Source organism: Plectropomus leopardus, chromosome 19, assembly GCF_008729295.1.
Source record: "Plectropomus leopardus isolate mb chromosome 19, YSFRI_Pleo_2.0, whole genome shotgun sequence".
In the NCBI taxonomy this organism is placed as follows: Eukaryota; Metazoa; Chordata; class Actinopteri; order Perciformes; family Serranidae; genus Plectropomus; species Plectropomus leopardus.
Genome location: NC_056481.1, coordinates 4,395,515 through 4,423,052, shown reverse-complemented (window position 1 = coordinate 4,423,052; position 27,538 = coordinate 4,395,515). Strand labels below are relative to the sequence as shown.

General features: G+C 39.9%; 1 protein-coding gene across 4 annotated transcripts in view; it reads right to left on the bottom strand.

Annotated features, from left to right (window-relative positions):
- The window catches only part of LOC121958714 (thyroid hormone receptor alpha-B), a 190,702-nt gene that overhangs the window by 20,466 nt on the left and 142,698 nt on the right, over nucleotides 1-27,538 (bottom strand). The window contains exons 1-6 of one of the 4 annotated variants that reach the window (XM_042507812.1): nucleotides 18,919-19,032; nucleotides 9,802-9,863; nucleotides 9,291-9,347; nucleotides 4,222-4,322; nucleotides 1,949-2,096; nucleotides 406-611 (exon numbers count right to left, since the gene is read on the bottom strand). In XM_042507812.1, the coding sequence (XP_042363746.1) occupies nucleotides 406-611; nucleotides 1,949-2,096; nucleotides 4,222-4,322; nucleotides 9,291-9,347; nucleotides 9,802-9,863; nucleotides 18,919-18,959 (615 nt within the window). In that variant the 5' untranslated portion in view covers nucleotides 18,960-19,032. Of the gene's footprint in view, nucleotides 1-405; nucleotides 612-1,948; nucleotides 2,097-4,221; nucleotides 4,323-9,290; nucleotides 9,348-9,801; nucleotides 9,864-18,918; nucleotides 19,033-27,538 lie in introns of those variants that run through there. The other 3 variants (XM_042507811.1, XM_042507815.1, XM_042507813.1) reach the window with 3 other exon arrangements.

The following is a 27,538-nucleotide window of genomic DNA, read 5'->3' as shown; positions in this document are numbered from 1 at the left end:
AGACATATATCGCAGAGAAAACAATGTGCAACAGCAACCACCGTCACTAATTCAGGGGCGGATTTAGTCCAAAAACAGACATGAGGCAGCTCTGTTTAAAGTACATGTGGTGTTTGCATACGTGGGCGTGTTCACACATGTTTGTGGTGCATACACTCCCTTGCAGAAACGCTTAGAGAACAAAATTGCGGACCCTCACACCCCCTTAGATGCAGGAGGCAGAACTTCAGAAATGATGGTGATGATCTATTAACATTAATAATGATGGAAAAGCGCTGTCATTGGCGTTTTTATTGTGCTGATAAATCATGCTAATTAAAAAACTATATTAAAAAGTAAACGCAATCACAGTAAATTAATGTCCGTAGTGTAATCATTTGTGTGTATAGCTGCAGGTGTTCTTACCAGGAATTTGCGCTTCTGTTTCCACTGTGCGCCCTGAGCATTGGTGTGTCGGTGGGCCTCCGTCACCAGGTGGATCACCTCCCACTCGCTGTCGGTGGGTTCTGGACGGTTCTGGAGGGATTTCACCATTTCCTCCTTCTTGCGCCGCTCCCTGTTCTCTTCTATCAGACGCCGTTTAGCCACCCGCTTTGAGTCATCCAGCACCACTGGGAGGTGGATGGTGGGAGGCAGAAGATGAGAAGGAGGAAAAAAGACCCGCAGAAGGAGAGTCCCGAGGGAAAGAAAGCAAAAACAGGAGGTATGTAATTAGTTTGTGTGTTGCCTCGTCTGCATATCGTCTAGTTGCAGCTTCTATATGAAGTTTATATATAAACCTTCTATATACAGTCCTGACATCTCCCCTGCAATAGCACCGCATCCCATCCTTTGCTTGACACTTCGTTTTAAGCACAGTTCGGACCAAAGATTTGCGACGCGATGAGTTAGACGGTGCATCGTCTCTTATGCAACAACTCTCTGTACTTCTGTTCTGATTTTCAGCTTTTCAGGCTTATTTTGTAGATGAATATGATACTAATAGGGAAATACTTGCTACAGCTGTATTTAGGGATGTCCCAATTGGATCAGAAGTCCTGGTAAACAGAGAGCAAGATTTGCAGCAGATATTCAGATTTTATTGTAATGCTGTTACTCCAACAAGTAGAAAATGATTTTTTTCATGTTCTACTTAAGTTGCCACACCTCTAAAAGTGGAATTCATTTTTTGTTCTTCATTTTTAGTGAACTAGTTTTACTGTAATGCTCTAAAGAGCAGAATTGTGAGTGGTTTTTATTTGTAGCGACTGGGAACGTTACAGTTCAGCTATGACACTAGCTCGAAGAGGAATAGTGATTTATTATTTATTTACAGTATTCTGTACTTTTATTACAATGATACACTAAATGGATTTGACAGGAATTTAAAAAGACACATTTTACTTTGTTGACTTTGTTATTTTGTTGAAAAAAAAAAACAAAAACAAAGAAATGCTGCACTGCACAAAAACAAACGTTGCATTATGTGGATTTAGAGAGCAATTTCTAAAGACATTTCAGTTTGTTTACTTGGTAACTTAAAAGAGGTACTCAATATCAAACTTATCGGATTGAGGGACAAAAAATCTTTATCAGGACATTGTAATACATAGTTGTATTTCAAGTAGTGTAAAACGGCCATTAAAATAAACAAAAGACTTCTGAGCTTTAGAGGGTGATAGGCTGTTGAAAAAGGTGACTTTCCTTAAAAATCAGCAGCCGGAGACTCGAAAAACTGAATCGTAGCTGACACCTTCTGCTGGTGTGAATCCAGCTTCTGCTGCACCTTTTCTCCGCAATGTTCTAAAATGATTTCATCTTGGCACAACTTTTTGGTCTAAATTGAACTACAAGTGCTCAAATTACAATATGAAATATGTCCTTTTAAATGAATCATCTCCTCCACGGTGTGCATTCATCTACAATCTTATTTTCTTTATGTGTATTAATTTGAACGTGTAACACTCACAGTCCATGGCCATGCCCACCGCGATGCACTTCTTGAAGCGGCAGAGCTGACACTGGTTGCGGGTGATCTTGTCGATGATGCAGCAGCCATCGTACTTACAGGAGTAGCTGGGGTGGAGGTTCTTTTGAATGGTCCTACGGAAGAAACCCTGGAGACAGACAGTGAGACAGTCAGTCACGTTTGTTTATGGACAAAGGACAGGAGTATTTATACAGAGAGTCACATAAGGACAGGGTGAAAGGTGTGAGGCTGACGTCAGGAGACAACAAAAACTTTACCACCTTCTGTTGCTGTTTGCTACAGTGTGAATAACACTCTTTCAGGGACACATTTTAATTACCACTGCAGCTTCTTCTGTGTAATAAATTCAGAAATAAGATCTTAAATCTAATTTTGTCTGCACCTGACTTGCAACCAAATCTGAGGCAATTTGCGTAAATGATAACATCCAAGTATTGTAATTCCTGGAAGGCACCAGCGTAGGAGGGAGTTGATCAAATCATTGCTGGAAATGAATTTATATCCATGAAACTAGCCACAGTAATATTAGATTAAAGAGATTCTTTTGCTGAGTGAAGACATCATTGCATTATTGACTGCATGTGCACCGATCAGACAAAACATTAAACCGCTGGCGGGTGAAGTGAATAACATTGATCATCTTGTCAGGATGAAATGTTCTGATGGGAAAACACGTTGATGCTGTCCTGTAGTGTCTGGCAAAGTTAGCGGCAGATCAAAACCTTTCAGTACAGTACCTTTGGAACCAAAAGTAACACCTAAAAACATGCAACTAGACCCTAGAGCGGTTAAATGTTTCCACCGCAGTCAGGACTCCTAACTGTGGGCAGGGTTGTTGTAACTCACTGCTCCGTCCAGCTCTTGCTTTATTTCATTGCTCGCTGATGATACAGAGTGAAGTTTGCACCCTGTTTATTGTCAACAGAACGAGGCTGCATGTCGACATTTTCAGGATAAAAAAGAACAGGCTGGAGTGAGAGTCTCTCCCTATAAGATTTTTAAAAATAAAGATGCATACTGAACTGAACTGAACCGACCTGCATGGCGGAAAACACATCTTTGGAGACCTGTGGGTTGTGAGGTAAAGTACTGGCCTGTCCAGCAGATGTCCGATCAGATTGGGATCTAGTGAATTTGGTGGCCAGGTTAACGCTTTGTGCTCTTTTTTCACATTTTTTGGACCATCCCTGCATTGTGGGAGTTTACTGCTTTACAGTGGTGTTTGGGTGGGTGGACTGCATCAAGCAGCATCCACATAAATCATCCAGTTGTTTCGCAGTAGAACACTGCAAAGTTACAAGATGATCAATGTTAAGTTCATCCACCAGTGTTTGGTTTGGATGCTTTGGCTGATTAATAACTTAAATAATTAGCATTAATCCAATGGCTTGAAGTTGTGGATTTGAAAATAAAAATTGACTTTAAAAAAAGTTTTAGACTTTAGTTTTAGTACTGGCGACCCTCTAACCCACAGACTTAAAAAAACATTGAACAAAGGTTGCATAGTTTGCAATATGGCATTGAAATAATCAGGTTTATGCTTTATTACACACTTGAGACTCTTAAAAATAAACCCATTGTCCGCATATGAGCGGGGATTTTTTTTTTCAAAAACTACTTCCTTTGCAAAGACAATGCTCAGTTGTTTGTGTGTGTGTATGTTTTTTTAAATAAATACATTATTTTTTTTAACTTATCAGGTCCTTCTAATCCCAAACAGCTATTCTAAACAAGAGCTGGGGTCTCAGGAATATAAGTTTCTGTTTGCTTTTAGAGGTGGCCCAATCAATCCTACACGAAACACTGAATGTCTGATATGTCTAATCACAGTCCCTTCAGCGGTGCATTAGATACATGTACCGGACTCACATGTAACTGATCAACAAACATGAACAGAAGCAGACTGACAGCGAGGAAGACAAATGATCCAGCTGAGAGCTGACATGACACACTGACAGGTTTTATATAAATACATTGTCTTACTGTGGCTGCCTGTGACCTCATGTTTACTCTGACTGCTGCAGAGTGTGTGTGTGCATGTGTGTGCATGAGTGTGTGTCTGATATGGAACTGCACATGTGTGTGTGTCTGTAGAAACAGTTGACCTCAGAGGCCTCAAATATGATTTTCTGGCAGATATCATGTGGGTTATGAACACTCCTGTGTCTGAAACTCTTGAGCTGTGTGTGTGTGTGTGTGTGTGTGTGTGTGTGTGTGTGTGTGTGTGTGTGTGTGTGTGTGTGTGTGTGTACCTTGCAGCCCTCGCACGTAATGCAGCGGTAGTGGTAACCTGTGGCCTTGTCGCCACACACCACACATGGCTCATCCTTTTCGAGGTAGCTGGGGATGTACCCTGAGAGAGAGAGAGAGAGAGAGAGAGAGAGAGAGAAGGAAGGCCAAAGATAAAGTCAGACAGAATAATATTGCATATGTTTATTATTTCAGATGCTCTATACACCAAAACACAACACTGGTATCCCATCACTCTCACACTACTACTTCAGGACATCCACATCACCTTCAAATCACATTACGGCTTAGCTCCGCTCTACCTAGCCAGCGTACCCCTCCCTATAAACCCCGACACGATATTTCCACTCATCACCACAGCAGCGGGCTGGAGACTGTGGAAAAACTTGACACTATCCATGCAAAGTTCTTACACTATATCATAAACACATCATGAGCTTCCCCAGCACAGACTGTATAAAAGAGGTGGATGTAACCTCCAAGTCTGAAAAGTGAAGCCATTGTGGAAATTAAACCTGCATTCATTCTAATGGCCTGCAGGGGGCGACTCCACAAAATGAACATCGCGCTGTATTGATGTAGACATGAAACTAGCAATCGAGGCCATAAACTCTTCAGGAAAAATGTTTACTGAGGTGATAAAGTTAGTGAGAAGTTGGGTTGAAGACTTTTATATAATCAGTTCTTTTTGCAGACAGTGGAGTCGCCCCCTGTTGGCCATTAGAAAGAATTCAGATTTAAGGCTACATCCAGTTCTTTTACACAGTCCATGAGTTGCACGAGGACATGGACGACATGATACATATTGTCGGTATTCCACAGACGGTAAGAACTGGCTCCCTCGGGCATGATGCGGCAGGTGATAAGAGGTGTTACTGCATCGCATCGGATCATCAGGAGGTTTTGAATTCACAGTTCCTCTGTGTAATCGTGGACCGTCACCTCACAGAAATCCCTCATACGTCGCCGCTCCCACATATACGGGACTTACCTTTCCATTATCGCTTGCATAACACGCCTATGTCGTCTTTGATTGGAAATAATGACGCTAGTGTGGTGGCTGCAGTACAAATAAAGCTGCTAAAAAAAAATCTTCATGCTTCTTGGAATATTATTACGAGAGGAGAAGTCACATAACATCACTCAGTGGAAACACAGTCCTCTCACAACTGTGTTTTATCAACATTTTGAAAATATCGCTTAATTTTTGCAAAAATCTGTGATGGAAACCTGCCTAGTGAAGAAGACTGTCAGCATACCTACTGTATATGCAAACCATGCACAATTTAAAACACTTAAACAGTCAGCTTTGGGCATGTTTTTTTGAGGAGAAAAATGCATCTAGCATATTTGTCATGCCTCAAGGATACACACTTCTTTGTTCTTTTTTTGGTTTTTTGTTTGTTCACAAGAAAACTAGACAGGGCACCTTGTTCTTTCGATGCAGGAATATTCTAGACACATATTAAGATCTGCCACACCCAGGAAACGGATCTGACCCCGAACAGGATTACCGCTGCAACCGCATCACTCCCTTTACTTTCAAAAGCAAAATCCGTGATTCAAATGTAAACAAAGGCGCGTCACAAAGAGATGGAAATTTGTTTTTGACCGTCGCTCACAGACAAGGACAAACTCTGACAGACAAACACTCGTCCTTTCTAATTACTCTCTAACTGATTGGCGAGTCTTTTAATAGACTAACACTGGACATCAGCGTTTTCCAGTGATGTAAAATGTTTACAATACAAGCAGTGTTTGTTAACTTCGACTTAGGTCAGGTCTTCATTTTGAATTATGACGCACGAAAATTAACATTTTTCATATTTTGTGTGCACTCTTAAATGACATGTAAACACACAAATCTTTGAAGTCACCACATTACATACACAGTCCTTAATGCTATTATAATTGGGCTTCACAGAGTGGAATTTGTTATAATTATGATAATATATAGGTTCTTCCATAAACTTCAGTGGCTCATCTAAATTTACAGTATTTGGATTGCTCTCTCTCTCTCTGTACTCGTCTTCCTCCCTCTGCAGTCGTTCCTCCGCTTTCAACACGGGAATAGGACAGTTTGTTCTTTTTCCATTTGCTGCGTACAAGACCAGTGAGACTGCGGGACTGAGCACAGAGACACAGGAAATAGCAGATTTCCAGTCATTTCATATGATATATAGCACAGGAGCCAGGGTGGGGGGGGCACTGCAAGTCACAGCTTAATACTGAAACACACACATACATACATACACACACACACAGAAACACAAACACAGTCAGAAACACAGCCACTGGCAGCGCTTTGTACTCTGCACATAGTGTACATGTGTGTCTGTTCTCATGACATACATGCTAATGTGTGTGTGTGTGTGTGTGTGTGTGTGTGTGTGTGTTTGCTGAGGCGTGGTGAGAGCTGTGACTGGCAGTGTCAGTTGGGCTCTGCCGTTTGGCTTTGTTACAGATTTTAGAGGAGGAGGAGGGGGAAGAAGGCAAGAAGCGGATGGTGGGAAAAAAAGAAGATAAGAAGTAAAGATGAGTGCCGAAGGGGCACAAGTGACATTTCAGCCAAAACTGATTTATATTAATTGTTGAAAAGCTCTTGAGCTCTTATTTTTTGTCCATCCGGAATCAAAGTTTAGATAGAGAGAGAAAAAACAAACGACTCAAGTCAAAATAGAATTAAAATATGCCGGGAAACGCGTACAAGTGCATTGTCTAATAAAAGACTCTGAGAACAAGAACATGATGCAAAACTACTCTGGGGAGGATGTAGACAGAAAAGGCAGAGACGAGAGCAAAAGGGCCACAAGTGACATTTTGGCCAAAATTGGTTTGTATTTATCGTTAAAAAGCTCGAGTGCCACTTTCGGAATCAAATTATGAATTTAGAGAGAGAGAGAGGGGAAAAAAACCCCTAACAACTCAAGTGAAAATGTATGTAAAAAATGCTGGGAAAAGCTCACAAGTGAATTTACTAATAAAAGAGCAAAAAAACTATGCAAAACTACACGTGGGAGGACACAAGAGGAGAAGAGGTGGAAAAAAGGAAGGAGAAACGAGCGCCAAAGGGGCACAAGTGGCATTTTGGCCAAAATTGAATCATATTAATCATTAAAAAGCTCTTGAGCTCCTCCCATGCATCCAGAAATAAAACACTAATTTAGATGAAGAGAAAAAACTAAAAAACAAGAAAATATGCTGGGAAAAGCGCACAAATGCATTTGCTAATAAAAGAACAAGAAAATAATGCAAAGCTACATGGGGGAGGACGCAGGAGGAGAAGAGGTGGAAAAGACGAAGGAGAGGAGAAACAGGCCAAAGGAGAGATAACGAGGACATCAGAGAACGATCATATAGGAAAAATGTCAGCTCCAGTGGGTTGGCAGGGCGAGCAGCAGCTGGTTCCCCGAGCCAGTCCGCTGAGGCTGTGCTTGGAAGCCAAGCCCAAAATCAATACCGCTGCAGGCTGCAGATCTGTGGCTCCGGCTGCCCGCCCCTCACATGACGGGCCCCGCAACGCCTCCACCAACAAAAACCCGCAGGAAAACGGAAGGAGGTTTTTCTACTGCGGCCGAGTCAAGATAAATATTTTGTCTTCACAAGTTTCCCAACACAACAGTAGCCGTTTCGTTTCATCAAAGTGTGTAAATAGGGGCGGTATGAAAGCGGTCCCCGAAGTAGGCCGTTTCTCAGAGGTCCGTACATGACAACAGCACAGTCAGGGGACATTCGAGACTGTAAACACTGACGACATCAGGGCGCAGGAAACTATACACAAAAAAGCTGGATATGAAACAACAGCTGTTAACCCTTTGAAACCAGAGAAAATTGGCTTGATTTTTTCCAAAAAAAAAAAAAAGAAAGATAAAAAAGCAGCATAAAAAGTAAAAAAAAAAAACCCAACAACCAAAAAAGCATTAAAAAGTATGAAAATATGCTACTATTAATAAATGTGAAAATAATTTTTGTGTAACACATTTTTTATTATAGAATTTTAATAATTATGAAAACAGTTTTTAATTTTTCCCTTTTTTTGTGACAATTTTCCAGTGATTCTCTCTCTTTTTCTCTCTCTCTCTCTAAAAGCTATTTTCAGGTCATTTTCTTGTCATATCTTACTAATTATTGCCAAGTTGCTTATTGCCTCAATTCCAATGTTTTTTTTTTTTTATTAAATCAAATCAATCCGCTCATGTTTCAAAGGTTTAAATGCTTGTGAAAGATGTCTGACTGCAGCAAAAGAAAAACGATTAAGGTTTTAAAGGGTTAAACTGAATCTAGAGCGCCCACTACTGCTGCAGTCACTGCTCCTTTCCGGACCATATTTCTTGTATTTTGTTTTATTTTTTTGTCTAGTTTTTGGGTAATTTCTTCCAAAGTCCCTCATTGCTTCTGCCCATGTTTTTACAAAAATCAAGCCAATTTGCTCAGATTTCAAAGGGTTAATAAAAAAGAAAAAGTCCCTCATCATTTCAACACTAGATTTGATTCAGCCATCATGGAGTAAACAGCATTTTAAATTCATATTTAATATATTTATAGATCAAATTTTTTAACAAACACACGTGAAGTGATTTAAAAGAGTCCGTATCTAATTTTTTAAAAATCTCTTTCAAATATTAAAAGAGTTTTAATTATATATTTTATGTACTTTACTTCAAGTGTATTAAAAAGTACGCCTCTTTACTAAATCAGGATGAAGAGCCGGGAACGAGGCTGAAACACTGACCGATATCAACTTTACACAAGTGCTCTTCAGCGCCGCGGACGCCTGCTGAAGCATCCAAACTCCGTTTGAGGGTCGATCCTCCCACATGAAAACGCTGACATCATTATGTAATTCGATTCTCACAACCAGGCAGACAAATTGTCGTAGTTTCCCGGTTCAGATGGACTGTGGCAGGTAGGATACGCTACAAGATTCCAGCAGTGATGCAGAGAGGCAGACAACACGCTCACTGGGAGGGGAAACATGTGGAGAGGACTGGCCTTGGGAGATGTATTTTATTGCACATTTTCATGTTGGTGTTCCTCCCACCCTGCCTCCATCACTATCTCTCCCTCTTACCTTCTTTACTCGCTTCTTTCAGCTCGGGGGATTTGGAGCTGTCACTCAGACAACGAGCTGCGTCCAACAAGAAAGCAGACAGAGCAGAAGGCTTGCGTTTATTGATGACAGATGCCAAGATGTTTTACTTTTTCTCTTTGGAGGTGACAAATCGAGAGCGTAATGTACACAAGGCAGCGATGAATCATGAACCACTAGCTTCTGTGCAGTCACTCAACTGCATGCATTCACTGTGGTGAGACTGACAGCTACAATATTCCCTTTTCTAAAAAGATCTGGCAAATACAAAAATGTTTCAAATATAGCTGGACAAAATGTTGGGTGAGTGGTGTTTTAAAATGAATGTGTCATTGCACTTAAGGAGCCATTATTCCCCAAAGGAGAGTTTCTAAACAGGTCTAAAAATTCTGACTTCATTCACAGTTTGAGTGTGAAAGTAGAGGTGTGTTTCTTAACTGCCGCTTTAGAAAGTCTCTTCATTAAAACACCAACAACTCCATTAGTTACTCACCAGTCATACTCTTCAACGAACATTGGCTGTTCTTCCTCTTCCTTTTCGGGCCATTGAGCCACCTGAGAGAAGAGGAAAAAGAGACAGCGAGAAATAAGTGCATGTAATAAACTTTTGTTTACACTGTCCGTATACAAAGCACATATGGGACACGCAGAGACGATGGGTGGCTACTAGTTTCGCTGTAGTGTGTCTCTGGTACTTGTTCACAGAAAGTCAGGTCTGATGCTCGAAACATTCATTATCCATTTTGTCAAGTTGGATTTTTTATTTTTACAACGTGAAAAGTCGCATTCAGCAGGTTTCTGGAAATCTATATTCAAGTTGTTTTCCGACATGCCAGAAATCTCCGTAGAACCTCCTGCCACGATAATAATTGTTGGCAGAGTACCGAGGGATCACTGTCTCAACCAATACAGCAAAAACACGACAACCTTTGCTATGTTCCTGGCTGGAGGACTTATGCTGCTTAAATGGAAAGACAGACTTCCTCCAGTTTGTGGATTAGAGATGTTATGCGTCATCTGACCTCAGAAAAACTTTGCTCTGCTACAAAGTGGCTGTGCCCTCAACTTCCACACTATTTGGCAACAAGGATCAGGTAGAAAAGACGGAAGCCTCAGAAAATGTATTTATAGATTATCCTTTCCCCCTTTTTTCTCTCCCCTTCTTATTTTTAGCAGATTAATTTTTTTAGCCTGTTTATTTGCATTTTTGACAACGCCTGCACTCGTGTATAGGCCTGTGGTCTGCATGTCGTTGAAGTGCACATATCCCTGAGTATGGACCAGCATTGTAAATGTGTATGATGCAGTAGGATGGCATTGGCTGTGGGGTTGAAATTTTGTTGAAATGTATCAAACTGTATTTCAAAATTGAAATTGGGATAATCCTAAAAATAATAATAAAAAAAAATAAATAAAAATAAACAAAAGAAGTGTATTGAGGTGTTATGGTCAAAGTTTGGTGCAAATACAACTTTTCTTCAATGAGTTACAGCCAAAAATTGGCTCTCGTCGCGTGTTGTTTTAGCAAACAATGTGATGAGAATAAAATTTGGTGTAGTCTATATTCTGGTCAATATCACCTCCAAGAATATTTATCAAACAACCTAATCTGTTGACATATGCAAGATTGCAGTCAAGAATAACACTGTCTTTCCTCACTGCAAATCTAAAATCTAATACTGCTTTCACAGTTTATTGATTCTTTTCCATGCGCTTGGCTGTATTTTATTTCTTTTGACAGCTGTGCATTCCTACCAACATGAAGCGGTGAGTGAAATTTCCACTATGATTGTTGTTGAGGCACCAAAGATGTAAATCTCACGATGCAATTTTAAAAACTGTCTCTATTAAAAACAGCTGCAAAGTTATTTAATGTTTTGAAGAACATGTCTAGAATAGCATCTTTGCTTTTAACCCTTTTAACCTGGAGCCGAATCACTTTTCTTGTGCTGCATTCAGATGCCTTTCACAATTTAAACCTTTAAACCCTGAGCAAACTGGTTTGATGTTTTTTGAAAATATGGGCCAAAAAGCAATGAGCATCACAACAAGAAATGTTTTGCAAATTGCAAGAAATTAGTACATTTAGAATAATACATTTAGAGAACTAAACTTCTTATTATCATAATTCTAAATTTAAAATGATTTTTAATTAATCAGTTTAATGTTTAAGCTGTTTTTTTCAGGTCATCTCCCTGATTTTTTTGTTCTAATTTTAAGGTACTTTTCTTGCATTTTGAACTAATTTCTTGATAATTTTCGGGTCATTTCTTCTTAAATTGCTTTTCTTTTAAAGGGTTGTTAGGTGAAAATATAAAGTTTGGTGATTAGGGGGTTAGTAACAGCGTTAGAACACAACGATAATTAACAAAGAAAACATTATTACAGATAATTACAAAGAATTATTACAATTCAGACAGCTCATGAAAAAGGAACTTATAGAAAATGTTCTCTTCTAGTTTTTATCACTCTTTATCCCTGCACCAGCAAACCATCTGCTATTTAAATTAAATTTAAAAAAAACAGGAGCATGGTTTTCCACCACTTAAATTTCTAACAGAGGTGTAATGAGGCTGTCTAGACCAACAAGTAAGGCACTTCCGTATGTCACAGTTGGTATTTGGCAGAAAACTTCTTGGGGCGGCTCCCAAACTTAATCCGAGCAGCAGGAAAATGTGTGAAATACAATTAAACCTCCAAAACTACTCTAATTATTAGGGCACACACGGGAGGCCCCCGACAATAACAAAGACCTCCACTCTGTCATGCATCCAGCGTACGCACAGCACCACGCTCAGCAAGCATGTGCACTCAGAAACACACCTCCGACCGCGCTGACACATGTGAAAGGCATGTAAAGCACAGATGGGAGCTGGCTGCTCTGAGGGGAATCATGAAAGCGCAGAGATGGAGGAGAGAGAGAGAGTTAAGTAGAGGAAGAAAAAAAGCTGAAAGGGAGAGAGAGTCAGAGAGTGCTCCTCAGTGCTCGGCGTGTCCAGAGTCCCAGGAGGGCGGCTCTCTGCTCTCAGACGCTCCCTGATAGCCTCCAGCTCTCCTCCTACACCAGGGCCCTTTAATAGCGGCTCCAGGAGAGGGAGCAGGACTCCATTAGCACCAGAAATAAAATGAAGGTCCAGTCTGTTAAGATGCAATACACAGGCCTTTAGGTTATGTCTGCTGTCTGTGAGGGAGTTTGTAGTACAGTATGTTATTTATTATCAGGGGGATGAAAAATCCTCTGTTGTTCTCTCTGATGTTTGTTTGAGTTTTTCCTTTTCTGAATTAAACAATGATAGAAAGTATCACATGTATGGATTATAAAGCACTTATTGTATAGTATGTATTAATATAGTATTTGACTGAGAAAACAGTCCAAATTGAACAAAATTGCACAAAGTGACATGCACAACCCAAGCTTAAGAAAGAGCGAACCACCATAAAGCTACAGATTCTTGTTAGCAGCTAACTCAGTAGCACAGTAAAACACACGTCACCCTAGCTGAAGAGCAAGATGCAGTGCGCCATAGACTTGTGTTAGCAGCTAACTCATCAGAAAAGTACCATACACACCCTGAGCCGAAGGATGAGAAAGCCACTGCACAGTTATAGACTACTGTTAGCAGCTAACTCAGTTGCACAAACTACAAAGGTCCCCTGAATCAAAGAGCAAGCCGTCCCAAAGCCACATACTCTTGTTAGCAGCTTGAAGGTTAGCACAGTAAGATACACACCACCAGCTGAAGAACAAGATAGCTGCTGCACAGCTACAGACTCTCGTTAGCCGCTTACTCAGTAGCACAATAACACACGTCCCCCAAGTCAAAGAGTGAGCTGCTGCAAGGCTACAGATACTTGTTAGCAGCTAACTCCGTAGCACAAAGTGCACAAATTCACCCAGAGCTGACAAACAAGCCACTGCACAACTACAGACTCTGATTAGCAGCTAACTCAGTGGCACAGTAACATACACACTGTGAGCCGAAGAACGAGAGAGCCACAGCGCAGCTATGGACTCCCGTTAGCAGCTAATTCAGTAGCACAAACCACACAGGTCCCACAAGTCAAAGAGCCAGCTGCTGCACAGCTACAGACTCTCTTTAGCTGCTTAACCAGTAGCACAAGAGCCAAAGAGTGAGAGAGCTGCTGTGCAGTGACAGACAGATGCTAACATTAGCACAGAGCACACACTAAAGGCAGTGAGCAGTAACTGTTGGCAGGTCAGGTGGATGATTCTGGTTTAAACGACTGACAGATACGTTGGTTACGGATATTCTGCTTGTGTTTATGATTGTGGCACATGACAGACTTGTTTATTCAGGTATTTATTAGACTTAAAAACCCAAGAGGGCTTGTAGGATAAAGTAAATTCATCACTCAATCACAGGGGATGAACTCAACGGCAATTATATATAATATAATTCTACAAGTTCTCAAGTTAACAGTATTGTTACTAGTAGTAACCAGGGGGTGTGTCAACAGTGTCTCAGAGCAGAGAATACTGTTTACTTTTCACAGTTTTGAAGAGTAATTTCATAACCTTGGCATGTTTTAAATGATTCATCATTTGTGCGTACGCATGGTCTGAGGCAGTTATAAATTTGTTAGTAGAGTATGAACAAATTAAAATGAAAAAACACACTGGTGGATCTCAAGTTCATACACAACATCAGGTGATTGGCTGTTGTCTGCTGTCACACGGTTCAAGTCCTGCAGCAACAAGTACAGAGTGTTGACTGGTAACTGGAGAGGTGCCAGTTCACCTCCCGGGCACAATAGAGCCGCTCTTGAGCAAGGCATCAAACCCCGACCTGCACCCGGGGCGCCTGATGCTTCATCACTCTAACATCTCTCCCAACTGCCTACTCCTAATCCCCCTCAGGGTTTAATAAAGTAATTCTTCTTCTTCATAGTTTGGCATTTCATACAAAGAGGTTATTACGCATCATGAGTGTGTCTGCAGATCAGACTGTCAAATGCAAACTCTGAGACACTAAATATCAATTAGCTTTTTAAAAAAAGGTTTCAATACTAGTTCTTGATTTGATGCGGTCTGATCACGTAGTTCCACCTCTGGGTAGCTCTTCCGTGTCTGTTTAACTTTGCATGTTGGGATGATTCACTTTCGGTGAGTTTAGTATTCATACTGACATCTCTGATTAAATTCTAATTGGCCACTTTAGAATATGTTTCTATGGAACTGGGATGCAGAGATGGAAAAACACGGGCTCAAGCCACTCAGTGCATGAAAACACATTTTTGTTTCCATGCTTTATAATGACGTGATTTTATGCAAAGCGACACATTTGTTCCACGGAGCGATCAAAAGGTCTTATAGACAACATCCAGCGCCTCTAAATGGCCAAAACGTTTCTCTTATAAGTTGGCATGCTGTTTTTTTTTTCTTTCACACCAGCAAACAACGTTCGCCCCTCGGACACATAACAATATAATTGCCTGGTAGGTTCAGTTGTTGCTGTAATTGAGCTTAAATGCCAACTCAAACTGCCCTTCACATTTTACCTTTGCGTCAATTACAGCACTGTCTAGCTCTCAGTTATGGCTCCCTTTGCCCTTTTCACAATACATCAGATAGCTTAACAGGGCATTAAATTAGGTCTTAAATCGCCCACTGTGATAAAGCTTGATTTATTGTGATAGTTGTGCCTTATTAGAAACTAAAGGATTTAATGTTCCCAGGGTTCATACACATTTTTACCAACAAATTTCCACAACTTTTCCATGTAATGGCTTTTTTGAAATATATATCATTTTGAAAAATAAAGAATTCAAAACATGATTAGAACTGAAAACTTCAATAAAGCTTAAGGATTGTTGGTTATTTATGAAAAGGGAAAGGGGATTGGGGGGGGGGGGGGCATTTCGAATGTTTTTCAAGCACTGGGGTGGGACAACGTTTAGGGAAGGGGGAATTAAACTCTAAATAGCTTTATTTGTATTTATTTTACTCTCGATTTTTCAAGAAAAAATGCCCCTTTTTTTACTTCAAAAACCATATTGTCAATTTTTTATTTTATCTTTTTTTTTTTTAAACTTTTGGTGATTGAAAAAAATGTGATTTTTTTTGTCTTCATAAAAATTTTGGATATTTTTTAGAAAAAAGGGTTGGTGATTTTTAAGTAAAAATGTGATGCTTTTTTTTCTTTAAGAATATTTGGCTTTTTTTAAAAAAAGTTTTTCAATTTGGCAAATTTTTCTTTAAAAATCACCAAAAATTACACCATTTATCACAGTCAGAAATAGCAAAACCCAAAATCATCATTGAATTTTCAAATTTCCGACTGTTCTTGAACAAATCATGTGCTATTATAAAGGTTTGGAAAACAAACGTCTGTGACCTTTCCAAAACTTTAGGGTATATTTCGCTTGGGCTGTATGTGTACTTTTCATGGCCTGGAAACTGTTATTTGCTAAATCCATGACTTTTCCAGGTTTTTCATGCCCATATGAACCCTGTGTTCCTGTCATGGTGGGATGTGTTGAAGCATCTCACATGACAACTGTCAGGATGCTCACCTCTGAAGCAACACTTGTTAGCATACAACCGCACTAAAGGTTGCAGGGTGCGTATTTCACAATGTTAAGAAATCAGAGAGCTCTTTGAACATGGCCGTTGCTTCTCATTCACTTTGTGGGCCAAAATTTAATTTGGCCCACAAAGTGAATGAGAAGCAAGTCTGAGAAAAAAAGGCATTAGAGCTGTCACAGCAGCAGAGAGAAAAGGTGGGGTTTTCACTGACTGACATTTAAAGGTAAATACTTCTCCCTCTGCCAGTTGCCTTCCACATCACTCCATTCAGCTGCTGGAGGCGACAAACATCACATTGGCACCTTTGTGACAGTTCAGTCCTCCCATGCAGCAACAAGGCAAACAGGTACTCTTTATTCAGATCTCTGTCACTCCTACGATAAGTACGTCCTCTCTGCATCTCTGCACCGAGATGTTGCATCCCAACAACCTGTCCCTCACAAAACGAGGCCAAAACCTGACACATGTTGAACTTTGTTTACCTGTGCACAGTTTTCAAGAACACATCTGACATATGATAGCACAAAAGCTGTGTAGCAGTACTCGAAATCTGTCTCTTTTTGAAGTTCTCAATCGCTGTTTCGTCTCGCTCTCTTCTCTGACTAAAGCATCTTTATTTAGTTCTTGTCTCAGACCATAACAGCGGATATATCACCAAATGTTAGGTTTGGTTGAAAATTGATACAGCGTAGTACCTGCTTTTTTGTGTGGCAATACAGTATTGATACACACACATCAAATATCGATTTTCTAAAATATATCTTATCAATTTTGCAAATAAATATTAAACTTTTGGTGGCCTACTAGAATAATACAATCAAGCCTTTTTTCGCTCCATTACATAGATTTCGCTGCAAGAAAAAACTTTATCTTGTTAGATAAAACAGATGCTGACAAAATTTACCTTTAGGAATGTAATTTGCAATAGAAAAAAAGGTTATAAATTGCAAAATAATGACCATGTATGTTCTTGGGATATTCAGCATATCCCAAAATGTTTAAAATTGCAATAATATTGTATTGCAGTGAAATTGTATTGTTGTCTCTCTGGTTAATTGCCTATGGAAAAAAACTCCTTTGTGTTTGTTTGTGTTTGCTCGCTCAGGGAAAATGGAAAATTCCCAAAGATAAAATTCACCTCTGCAGTCCCCTTTGATCATTTTATAAAGACATTTCTCTTGGTGTAATTATGCAAACACACACAAACAAACACACAGTATGGCAATAAAAAAGATGAATAAAGAGAAAACTTTGTTTTCTGTGGGTGTTTTTACTCTGCTGCAGGAGTGAGTCCTAAATACAAGGAAATGAGTTGGCATTTTGGCATTCCTGGTTCCTTCATCTAAAACGCAGTACATTTTTGGTTAAAATAAGGTCTTAGGTGAACATCTGGTAAAGACACTTTCAAGCTTTGTTCTATGACATAAAATACTTATAAATGAATAAACAATATGATAAAGTACAAAATAAAATAATAAATACTTACAAAGTACACTTTCACCCCAACTACTCGCAAAATTTTGAAGCTTTTACGGGTCTTAAAAAAAGATGGTTGTTAACAAGTTCAGGATTTCTCACAAATTGTGGCGGCCCGCAATGATGTTTTTGGAGCTGAACTGTTGATTGATAAGAAGCACACCCACCCAGCAACTCAAGCTCCACAAACTGCTGCTGAGGAAAACTTAGTGAGAGCTTCGCCTACACTGCATTCACAACCCCGCGAAAAACTCAGAATTTAGAGAGGGGACACAGAATGATACAAAGGGACACAAACAGACTGTGTAGTTTGTTTATAACCGAACATGAGCTTCAAAAAATGCTTAAAGTGGTAAACAAAATGTGTAAATATCAGAAATGTTTGTTTGCCACAAAGCGTATTTCCTGCACTAAAATCCTATGGAAAAATCCCATTGGCTTTCTGTCGAGGGAGCCAGGACGATGTTAACTGCCAACAGAAAAAATGTCATCCCTGCAGCACTCTGTTTGCCGATGTTTGCATGTTCCACATTTATTGCAAGTGCATCTTGCAGTGTTGGACTCGCACTTTTCTGGTTTAAATCTCGACTGGGCCTCGCCCTGCCTTTTCTCTATCTCAATACACTGGGGTCTTGGTCATGACTTGGTTTCGGTTTAGGTGGTCTTGACTACAACACTGCATGACCGCAAGAGAATTGGCACAGCAATGACACAGTAATGAAATGATAATTCAAATCCCAGCTCTCAGAATAAGCTCCAGCTCTAACCCTCCATTAAAGTCTGATCAATCCCAAAATAGCTCTGATGAAAATATTAGCACCCTTGCAGCTAAAAAAAGAGCTTAGCACTCTTGGCGGAGCCTCAGAAGTGCTTTTTTAGCTGCTCTAAGAGCTCTGAGTGGAAAGAGAAATGGTGTCAAGTGGCCCTAAGCAGCAAAAAGAAAACAAAAACATGACCACAAAAAACACAAAAGCTTCAGTCTGAAAAAGAAAAGTTCTTGTCTGACATGATGGTTTGAAGCACAACTCGAAACAAACAAAAAGAAAACTTTAGATATCGGTGCTTCTGCTAAAACAGGCTGACAGGATCTGACACTGTATCACACAGCCGGTGAACGTGAAGCCACTTAGTGCAAATACAAGCACGCCTGCTTCATGGATGAAAACACCATGCATAATTGAATATTTTTTTGATGGAATGTGAGTTTTTGCAGGTCGGGGCATGACGCCTTGTGCAGCACAGTCATACCACAGAGCGCTTTTTCAATTTCCAGCTCTCGAACTCTTGACGGGATTGCAACACACCGCTGAGTATACAAGGTCCCCGCACACACTGTGCCTCTCCGCAACCTGAGCCAACCCCACAAAAACATGCACATACTGTACTTTCTCTCTGGCCTCTCCAGCACACACACACTGACTCTGTATGAAACTTAAGTTGGCGTGAAAGAGCAAAAATATGATTCCTATGGTTTGATAGTGGTGCAGAATAAGCGCACATGTTGCACAAGTGCACACAGCCCAAAACAAACACAAACACAGAAGAGAAGAGTCAACAAGCCAAAAAGGTGACATGAAAAAGACTTACAGTGCCGACCTGATGACGCAGTGGGACTGTAAAATATGCATGGCTGAGGAGGACTAGTTGAAGTTGCAGATGTAGGCGACTAGCAGCTACACAGCGCTCATGCATACACTCTGTCTTTCTCTCTCTCTCTTTAGCCTGATGTCTCTACCAGTTGTGCTATGTTTAGCCTGCCGACCCACTCAAATACACCCTGCCTCTCCCTCCCTCTTCCTCTAATCTGTGGGACTTTCTTGCTCTGCTGGTAGTACCACCCAGTCTACCCTGATTGGAGGACAGCCAGCGTCTCCACCTGTGACTTTGACAGTGACTGTGGAGTGCGTCTCACATGTAATTGCCAGGCTGTCAGGTAACCGAGCGCTCTCATGAGACCTGACTATTTAAAGACGCAGTGCAGGTTTCATTAAGGCCAAAGCGGCACGCATGACTGCAAAAGATATCAAGGAGCACAGAAAACAGCGATCGACGCCAGTCACAGAGAACTATATGTCCTTACAGATCATTCCCCTGACGTCAGCACATTTACAGGATATATGTGTTAGTCCGTCTCTAAATATTTTCCTAACTGGTTTGTGGTTCCAAACATGCTGGTTCCTGCTGAGGGCCAATATAAAAAAAGGTCACAAATATATATTTATTTTTTTAACCCTTTAAGACCTAAAAACTTGGCTTGATAAAAAAAAAAAAAAAATGCAAAGAAAGCAATAAGCAACCTAAAAAGACCCAAATATTAACAGGAAATTATTTTAAAAAAGTTAGAAAAAACTTAATTTAAATTATAAATAAAAAGTAAATGCAGAAATAAATACATTATCTGTAAAAAGCGCTAAATTAAAATAAAACCATAATAATAAAAAAAACTGGAAAGAAGACAATGAGTGACTTAACAAAAAATGACCCCGAAATTAACCAGAAATTGGCAAAAAGTTTGGAGAAAAATACCAGATTTTCTTTTTAAAGGTAAAAGATCAAAATCCAGAGATGACCTGTACAAAGTGCAAAAAAGAAAAAAAAAAGATGTTAATACGAATTTTTTTTCTGTTACCTAATTTTAAATACATAATTATAATAATTCTAAATGCAGTTTTCTTAATATTTTTTTGCCTATTTTATGATTTTCTAATGATTTTCTCTCTCTCTCTCTTAGCTAACTTTCAGGCAATTTTCTTGTCATTTTTACTTTTTGCTTAAAATTATATTAACTCTGTAAAATAACTTTAAATATAATCAGGATAACTCTATCCTAACTAAAATTTCCTAAATCTACCCATTTCTTGCAATTTGTGGGACATCTCTTGCTAAGTTGTTAATCGCCTTTCTTGCCATGTTTTTGACAGAAATCCAAACAATTTGCTCAGGTGACAGAGAGTTCAATGCTTGTGAACGGTGTCTGAACATGTCATAAGAAAACTGATGCAGATCCAGGTTTAAAAGGGTTAACAAGCCTGAGTCATTTCCTTAAACAGCTGGGCACTGTAGTTTTCAGCAAATGTTGCCTAAACTGGAATAACTTGTACATTTGTTTGGGACTATTTTCAGCTGTGGATTAACACACTTTCAGCACTCCTGTGAGTATTTCTGGCAGCAGGACAGCGTATGTGGTACTGAGTCAAAATAAACCACCGCGTGCGTGCTCATGCTAATGAAGGAACATGTCAGCCAGTGCAATGATGTGGCTCGCTAATGTCTTTTTAATAGTCTTTGGACAACAATGGAGCTCTATGGCACAGAGGAATAAGCTATACATGCACAGACAATGCTTGTTAACAAAAATCGGGTCAACTCTGGTCTTTTTTTTTTTTAAATAAAGTTATGTTCAACCAAATTGCAGGAAAAGCAAAAAACAAAAAATAAAAACAATTTTAATTGTTGTATACAGCTTGTATTTAAATATGTCCCATGGCTGCTACCCTCTTGAAAAAATAAATTACTTATTTTAACTTTAGAAAGTTAGTGTCCCGGCTGCCTTAAATGTTTAAGTGACTAGATTTAAGAAGACAAGTTGAACCATTACAAAATTACCTCAACGCGTCTTCTCAAAATTAATATTGATATTGCAGCTGGCTATTGATGCTTTCACAAAATATTTACGTAATGAGATTTTTGATAAATAATCATCAGTAATGTACATGTAATGACTAAGTGGGTAAAGACAAACCGTAGAGCAGCTAGAATAGTCTGGTAAACTCAGAAAATACACTTCAAGACAACATATAGACAACGATATCCAAGATTTAAGTCTACATCTCGTCTCATATCAGGATATCAATATAATATCGATATGTTGCTCGGACCTAGTTCAGCAGTAATTTGTCTGTCAAGAAGCACCGTCCTAGGTCTGTCTTTATAAAAAATATGTAGCTGTTGATTCTTTTGTCTTAAAGTCCATTTTAGCTCTAGAAGTCCTTTTACAACCCCCAAGGTCTTGTAAAAGAACCGCACCTCTGCAGTTGTTGGCTGTATCGAGGAAGGTTGTAAGGAAGAGTACTGGAGCGTCATTGTGTCTTAAACTGGTGCAACTACAATTATCTACAACTTAGAATCTCACAGACTGAGGAGATGGTTGTGGACTTTAGGAGGAAGGGGTCCAAACCTGTCCCAGTTTCAATTCAAGATGGAACTTCAGCTTGTTAACAAACTGGACTGGGCCGGCCACACGGAGGAACTGTATAAAAAGGGTCAGAGCCGACTTTCTAAGAGGTCTGAGATCCTTTACCATCTGCAGGTTCAAACTGTGCTCCTTCTACCAGACCGTGGTGGCCAGTGCTCTGTGCGGGGAGGAGGAGGAGGAGGAGGAGGAGGAGGAGGAGGAGGAGGAATGCTCGCACAGCAGACTGAAACAGATTTAACAAACTGATCAGGAGGGCGAGCTCCATCATTGGGGCTGAACAGGACATGATTCAGCAGGTGTCAGAGAGGAGGATGCTCCCCGAGCTGAACAAAATAATGAGCACTTCACGCTGGAGGTGGGTCGGCAGAGCAACTTCAGCCGCAGGCTGATACAGGCAAGGTGCAGGACTGAACGCTTGTAGAAAGACATTCCTGCCAGCTGCCACTGAACTGTTTAACTCTTTGAATCCTGGAGTGGCATCAGCTTTTGTTGTGCTGCATTCAGACATCATTCACATGCATTACAACCTTTGAAACCTAAGCAAAAGGTCAAAGTTCCTGGAAAGAAAACAAATTAGGAAAAGAATTACATCTAAAAATCAGTTTTATCTTATCTATATGTATTTGTTGTTACTGTTTTAAATTATAATTTATTTATCTATTTGTTTGTTTTTAACCTTTTAACCTTTTTTTTTTTTTTTTTTTTTTTTACATTTTTTTCTTCTTTTGCTAAATTTCAAGTAACTTCTTTGTAATGTGGAGCTTGTGACTGATAGTTACCATCAGTTTACAAACTGACATAACTATGTTTAAAATATGTCCAAAGAAATTCAAGGCAGGCCAATAATTAATATCAGTAAAATAACAATAATAATAAAAAATAGGATGGAAAAAAAGAGCAAGAAAAAAAAAGACAAGGAAGTCACCCCATTCTCCCAAAACAAGAAAACAAACAAAAGTAAATAAATAAAAACTTCATTTCCAAACAAGAAATTCCAGAAATAAAATCTAAAAAAAAAATCGTGTCTGGTTTGGTGACCTCAGGATTGGTGCTTTTTGCAGATGATGTGGTCCTGTTGGCTTCATCAGGCCGTTACCTTCAGCTCTCACTGGATCGGTTCGCAGCTGAGATGAGAATCAGCACCTCCAAATCCAAGGCCATAGTTCTCAGCCGGATAAAGAGTGGAGTGCCCTCTCCAGATCAGGGATGACATCCTGCCCCAAATGGAGGAGTTAAGTACCTCGGGGTCTTGTTCACGAGTGAGGGACGGATGGAGCGGGAGATCGGTGCAGCGTCTTCAGTAATGCGGACTCTGCACCGGTCTGTCGTGGTGAAGAGGGAGCTGAGCCGAAAGGCAAAGCTCTCGATTTACCGGTCGATCTTCGTTCCTACCCTCGCCTGTGGTTACGAGCTTTGGGTAGTGACCGAAAGAACAAGATCGCGGGTACAAGCAGCCGAAATGAGCTTCCTCCGTAGGGTGGCTGGGCTCTCCCTCAGAGACAGGGTGAGAAGCTCGGTCATCCGGGAGGAGTCGGAGTAGAGCCGCTGCTCCTCCGCGTTGAGAGGAGCCAGATGAGGTGGCTCGGGCATCTAATTAGGATGCCTCCAGGACGCCTCCCTGGTGAGGTGTTCAGGGCACTGGTAGGAGACCCCGGGGAAGACAAAGGACACGCCTTGGGATTCCCCGGGAAGATCTGGACGAAGTGGCTGGGGAGAGGGAAGTCCGGGCTGCTGCCCCCGCGACCTGACCCCGGATAAGTGGTAGAAAATGGATGGACGGATGGATGGCTGGATGGCATATAAACTAAAACTGTCTGCATGGCAAAGTACAACTAGAGGTGAGTGATAAAATATTTTATTGCTTTTAGTGTGAACTGATCCTTTAAGTCAAGAAGAGTGAGAAGCACCTGCTCTGAAGCAAAGGCTCTTTAAACAGACACAACAACACGAAGACACTCAGAATAGTCGAGAGAATTATATCCATAACAGCGTCTGAATGAGGCCCCCTGTCCTATGTTTGAGTGCCACAGTAGCCTATTGTTCAGCATGCATGCTCCAGGCCTACGGCTGGGTCTCTCCCGTCCTATACATCCAGAGCTAATGGACACTTTGTTCCCTCATGTGTCCCGCCACTGTCTAAATTACAGGCTGAGCCAGAGGGGGACATGGCATGCCACTGGGTGAAAGCCAGACAACTCCCTCTGTTCAAATACACAAGTTTACAGCAACCCACACATAACTGATAATAAACATGGAGCTGACACTTCAAATGTATACAGCACACTATATCCGGTACAATGAAGTTTAAAAAAAGACTATACAGCCTCAATGTTTACCTTAAGCCTGTATTTAGCTGCATTTGGTTCACATCATTGTGAACTTTGTGTGCATTTCACTGCCATAAATTTGAGTCTATACTTGTATAAAGTATGTCCCAAGCATATGCATATTGTCGAGTGAAAATTTAATTTAAATTTTTTTAAAACAAAATTATTGATAATATACTTTAGAAAAGGGAAAACAAACCCAACATGATTCAATTTAAAAACACTTGCGCATAAGTGGAAAAACCCCACATTTCTAAATAAAATATTATATATATATATAATTTTGACAATGCAAATGACATGAATTATAGGAAAATGTATTGAAATGACCTTTATTGTATTGAAATGACCTCTTTATCATCTGCTGTATGGATTTTAAGCACTCATGTTGTCTAACCCTAGAAAACAACATTGCCATATTTTTAGGCCACATCACAATACACTATATACATCTTATTATTTTGAAATAAAGTTAAATAAAGTACTGTTTTAATATAGTTGGGAGTGTGTGTGACGCGTGTATGTAAGACTCTTTTTGCGTGTGTGTTTGTGAGAGGGAAAGAAAAATGAAACGCCAAAGCTAGTTGTGCAGCTTGTGCCGGTAACTTAAATATGTGTATATTTGATATCTTCCAGCCCCAGTTTGAATGCTGACAAATGCACATTGTCTCTTTTTATATAAAACCTAAATTTTATTCAATTTTAAACGCATTATTTCATTTGATAAAAAGGAAGTAAAAAGTTGAGATTCTGTGCCTTTATAATCCACTGGGCATAGACTACACTGCTCGCTGTGATGAGACAAAAACGATGTGCAGATAAAGCATCAGTCCGCTGCAGCAGGTGCATCTGAATCTATAGGAGCTCATTTGTATAATGTCACTGACAGGTGGTCCATTTGCACTTGTTTACCTGTAAACACCCGCAGTCATATCACAAACAAAACATTGCATCGATGAATTCTGTGTTTTTCCATCTTGTGCTCTGCAGTGCCCTTCATAATAGCAACTTTTCACGATTTTTTGAGTTATTTAAATGGAAAACACATAAGTTATTCAAGCTGCCGTGTGAGATCATCCGTGCAGTTCATTCACAGTTATTATCCAAATTATGACTCAAGCTCTTTGGCACAAATGCTGCATTAGTGCAGGTACTGTATGCCCAGTGCTTTCAAAAGCCAGAAATCAGTTTTTCCCCCTCTCGTTCTTTCTTTCAACCAGCAGTTTTCTGTAAATGTGGTCACAGCTGTTAAAGAGTGCTGTGGAGATCCCCCCGGCGAAATTTCTTTTGTATGAATCCAGGAACAATAATAATAATAATTGACTGAGGAAACCACAGAAGTAGAATCTTTATTTTATGGAGGAAACTTGCAGCGTTCTGTCAATTACTCTGATTAGCAGTCACTGACTCACACACAAAATCCTGCTGCTCCACTCTCAAATTAGAGCAAATTACAAGTTGAATTTTGGGGTTTTTAACACTTCGAACAACGGCAAATCACCATGGTAACTCAGTGATCTGAGGCGGGGTGATAATGAGTCGAGATTAATCTTTCAAGAACTGTTTAAAAAAAACAAAAACATTCCTGCTGAACATTTTGTAACATGCAATCTAAAACACCACAGGCTCAGAAATTTCCCGGTACGTACACACCTAACACATACTTTATGGACACACCCAAATACTGCATACAGCACATACTGTAAGAACCACACAAAAGGCCTTAATCTATTGACATAAATTGCACTATGCAGGGTAGCTCCCAGCCTGTTAACCCTTAATGGCACCCAGTTTCAAAATCCTTACCTAATATTCAAATCTCCAACGAACAAAGGAACGGTGACGTTATAAAATCTATAGCAGGAGCACAAACAACAATGCTCTTAACCGCGCACGACAGGACATCCTCATGTCAAGGGGAAGGAAGGCTGAATCTTGTTTACGTTTTGCAGACATGTCCTGCATGTGACATGGCAGGAGGAAGGATCACTTTCTTTGTTCGGCATTCAGACGCCTTTGACAAGTATTTAAACCTTTGCAAAAAATAAGTATGTTTAAAAAAAATAATTTAAAAACTTTAAAATTATTTTACATTTTTAAAAAAAATTTCCCCCAGGTAATTTCCTTTTTATTTTTATTTTTTTGTTGTGTTTGTACTTTCCTGTTTGTTGTTTTTCTTCCTGTTTTGTTGATTGTTTTTTTTTTTTGCTTATTTCTCTTTTTCCTTTTCTATTTTTGAGATTTTATGTTGTTTGTTTTGCTAATTTTCAGATCATGTTCTGTTTTCTGTTTATTTTTTAAATTATTTTACCTTCCATTTTGTGTTTCAAATTTTCAGGTAATTTTCTTTTCTTTTCTTTTTTTTACTTTCCTTTTTTGTTGTTGCTTGTTTTATTTTTTGGGGGGTGTTTTTTGGTTGCTCATTTTCCGTTAATTTTTCATGTACTTTTCACTAGCTTCTTGCTAATTTCTGGGTCATCTCTTCTCAAGTTGCTCTTAGTCTTCTGATGTTTTTGAAAGAAATTCATCCATCTGACAGTATTTTAAAGGGTTAAAGCACAGGGAGGCCTCACTTTATGTCGCAGTAGGTGATGAAAACACATTTTAGATACACATATGGCTTATAAAAGGATTCACACTTTCTCTCAATGTGACAAGATGTAAATGTTCTCTTTTTATAGTCGATAGTTCTGTACTTATTTCTGTGTGTGTGTGGTAGATTGATCTTCCTCCCTCTGAACGCACTGATGGGTTCGAGCGTGTTCCCTGACACAGATACTGGGGAGTTATTATCACCCATCTCATGCTATTTACAGCCGAGCAAAACAGGTCGTACCAACGCTGAATATGAAATTCTGATGATACCTCGTCTGACATGTTGAAAGAGGGAACATTATGTTCTAACTCCTTAGCAACGATTCAATCTTATTTGCTAAGTAATTTAATCATTTGAATCGCCTGAGAAAGATTGCACCAACAATTAACTTTGCGCTGTGATCTGGTCCCGTGTGTGTGACTGGAGGCTCTCAGATAAATGCAGCGCATAAAAGCAGGCGGCCTCTTGAAGCACATCGACAACAAAGATTCCTGGATACAACAACACACGCACCACTATGAAGCAAGCCTTTGCTACTGTTAATGCAACACACTGCAAGCAGCCTTGCATCAGCTGTGGTGACATGTTAAGAGAAGTGATGCAAGCTGCAACTTCATATCTGCGTTTGAACTAAATCCAGCATGACACGCACTGTACAACAATTTGTGCATCTTAATGAACCGTCGAGCCAAAAATACCAGGCGAACTGACACAAAACAGCAGGGAACTCTCTGGTTTTAGCAGCTCAGAAACTGGAATTGAGTCTGTAAAATATGATGTTTGACTGTCAGGCCACATTAAGTTGTTGAGTGCATATCAAACAATCTTCAGTCCATAGGTACAGGTGTTCTGTTCTCTGCCTGCACGTCAGTAACCATAGCATCACTTCAAAGAGCCGGTGCAGTTCAAAACAACAGACTGACAACACGCAGAAGGGAGGGGCGGAGGTTTAATAAAATCCACCGTCATGCCCAACACATCACTCATATCTGCTGCAGTCTGAGCCCAATTCTTTGTGCTTTTAATTACCTCTGAGGTGCAAAGCGCTGCACCCACTGCCTGGTACAAGTGTCGGATCACACGTAGGGA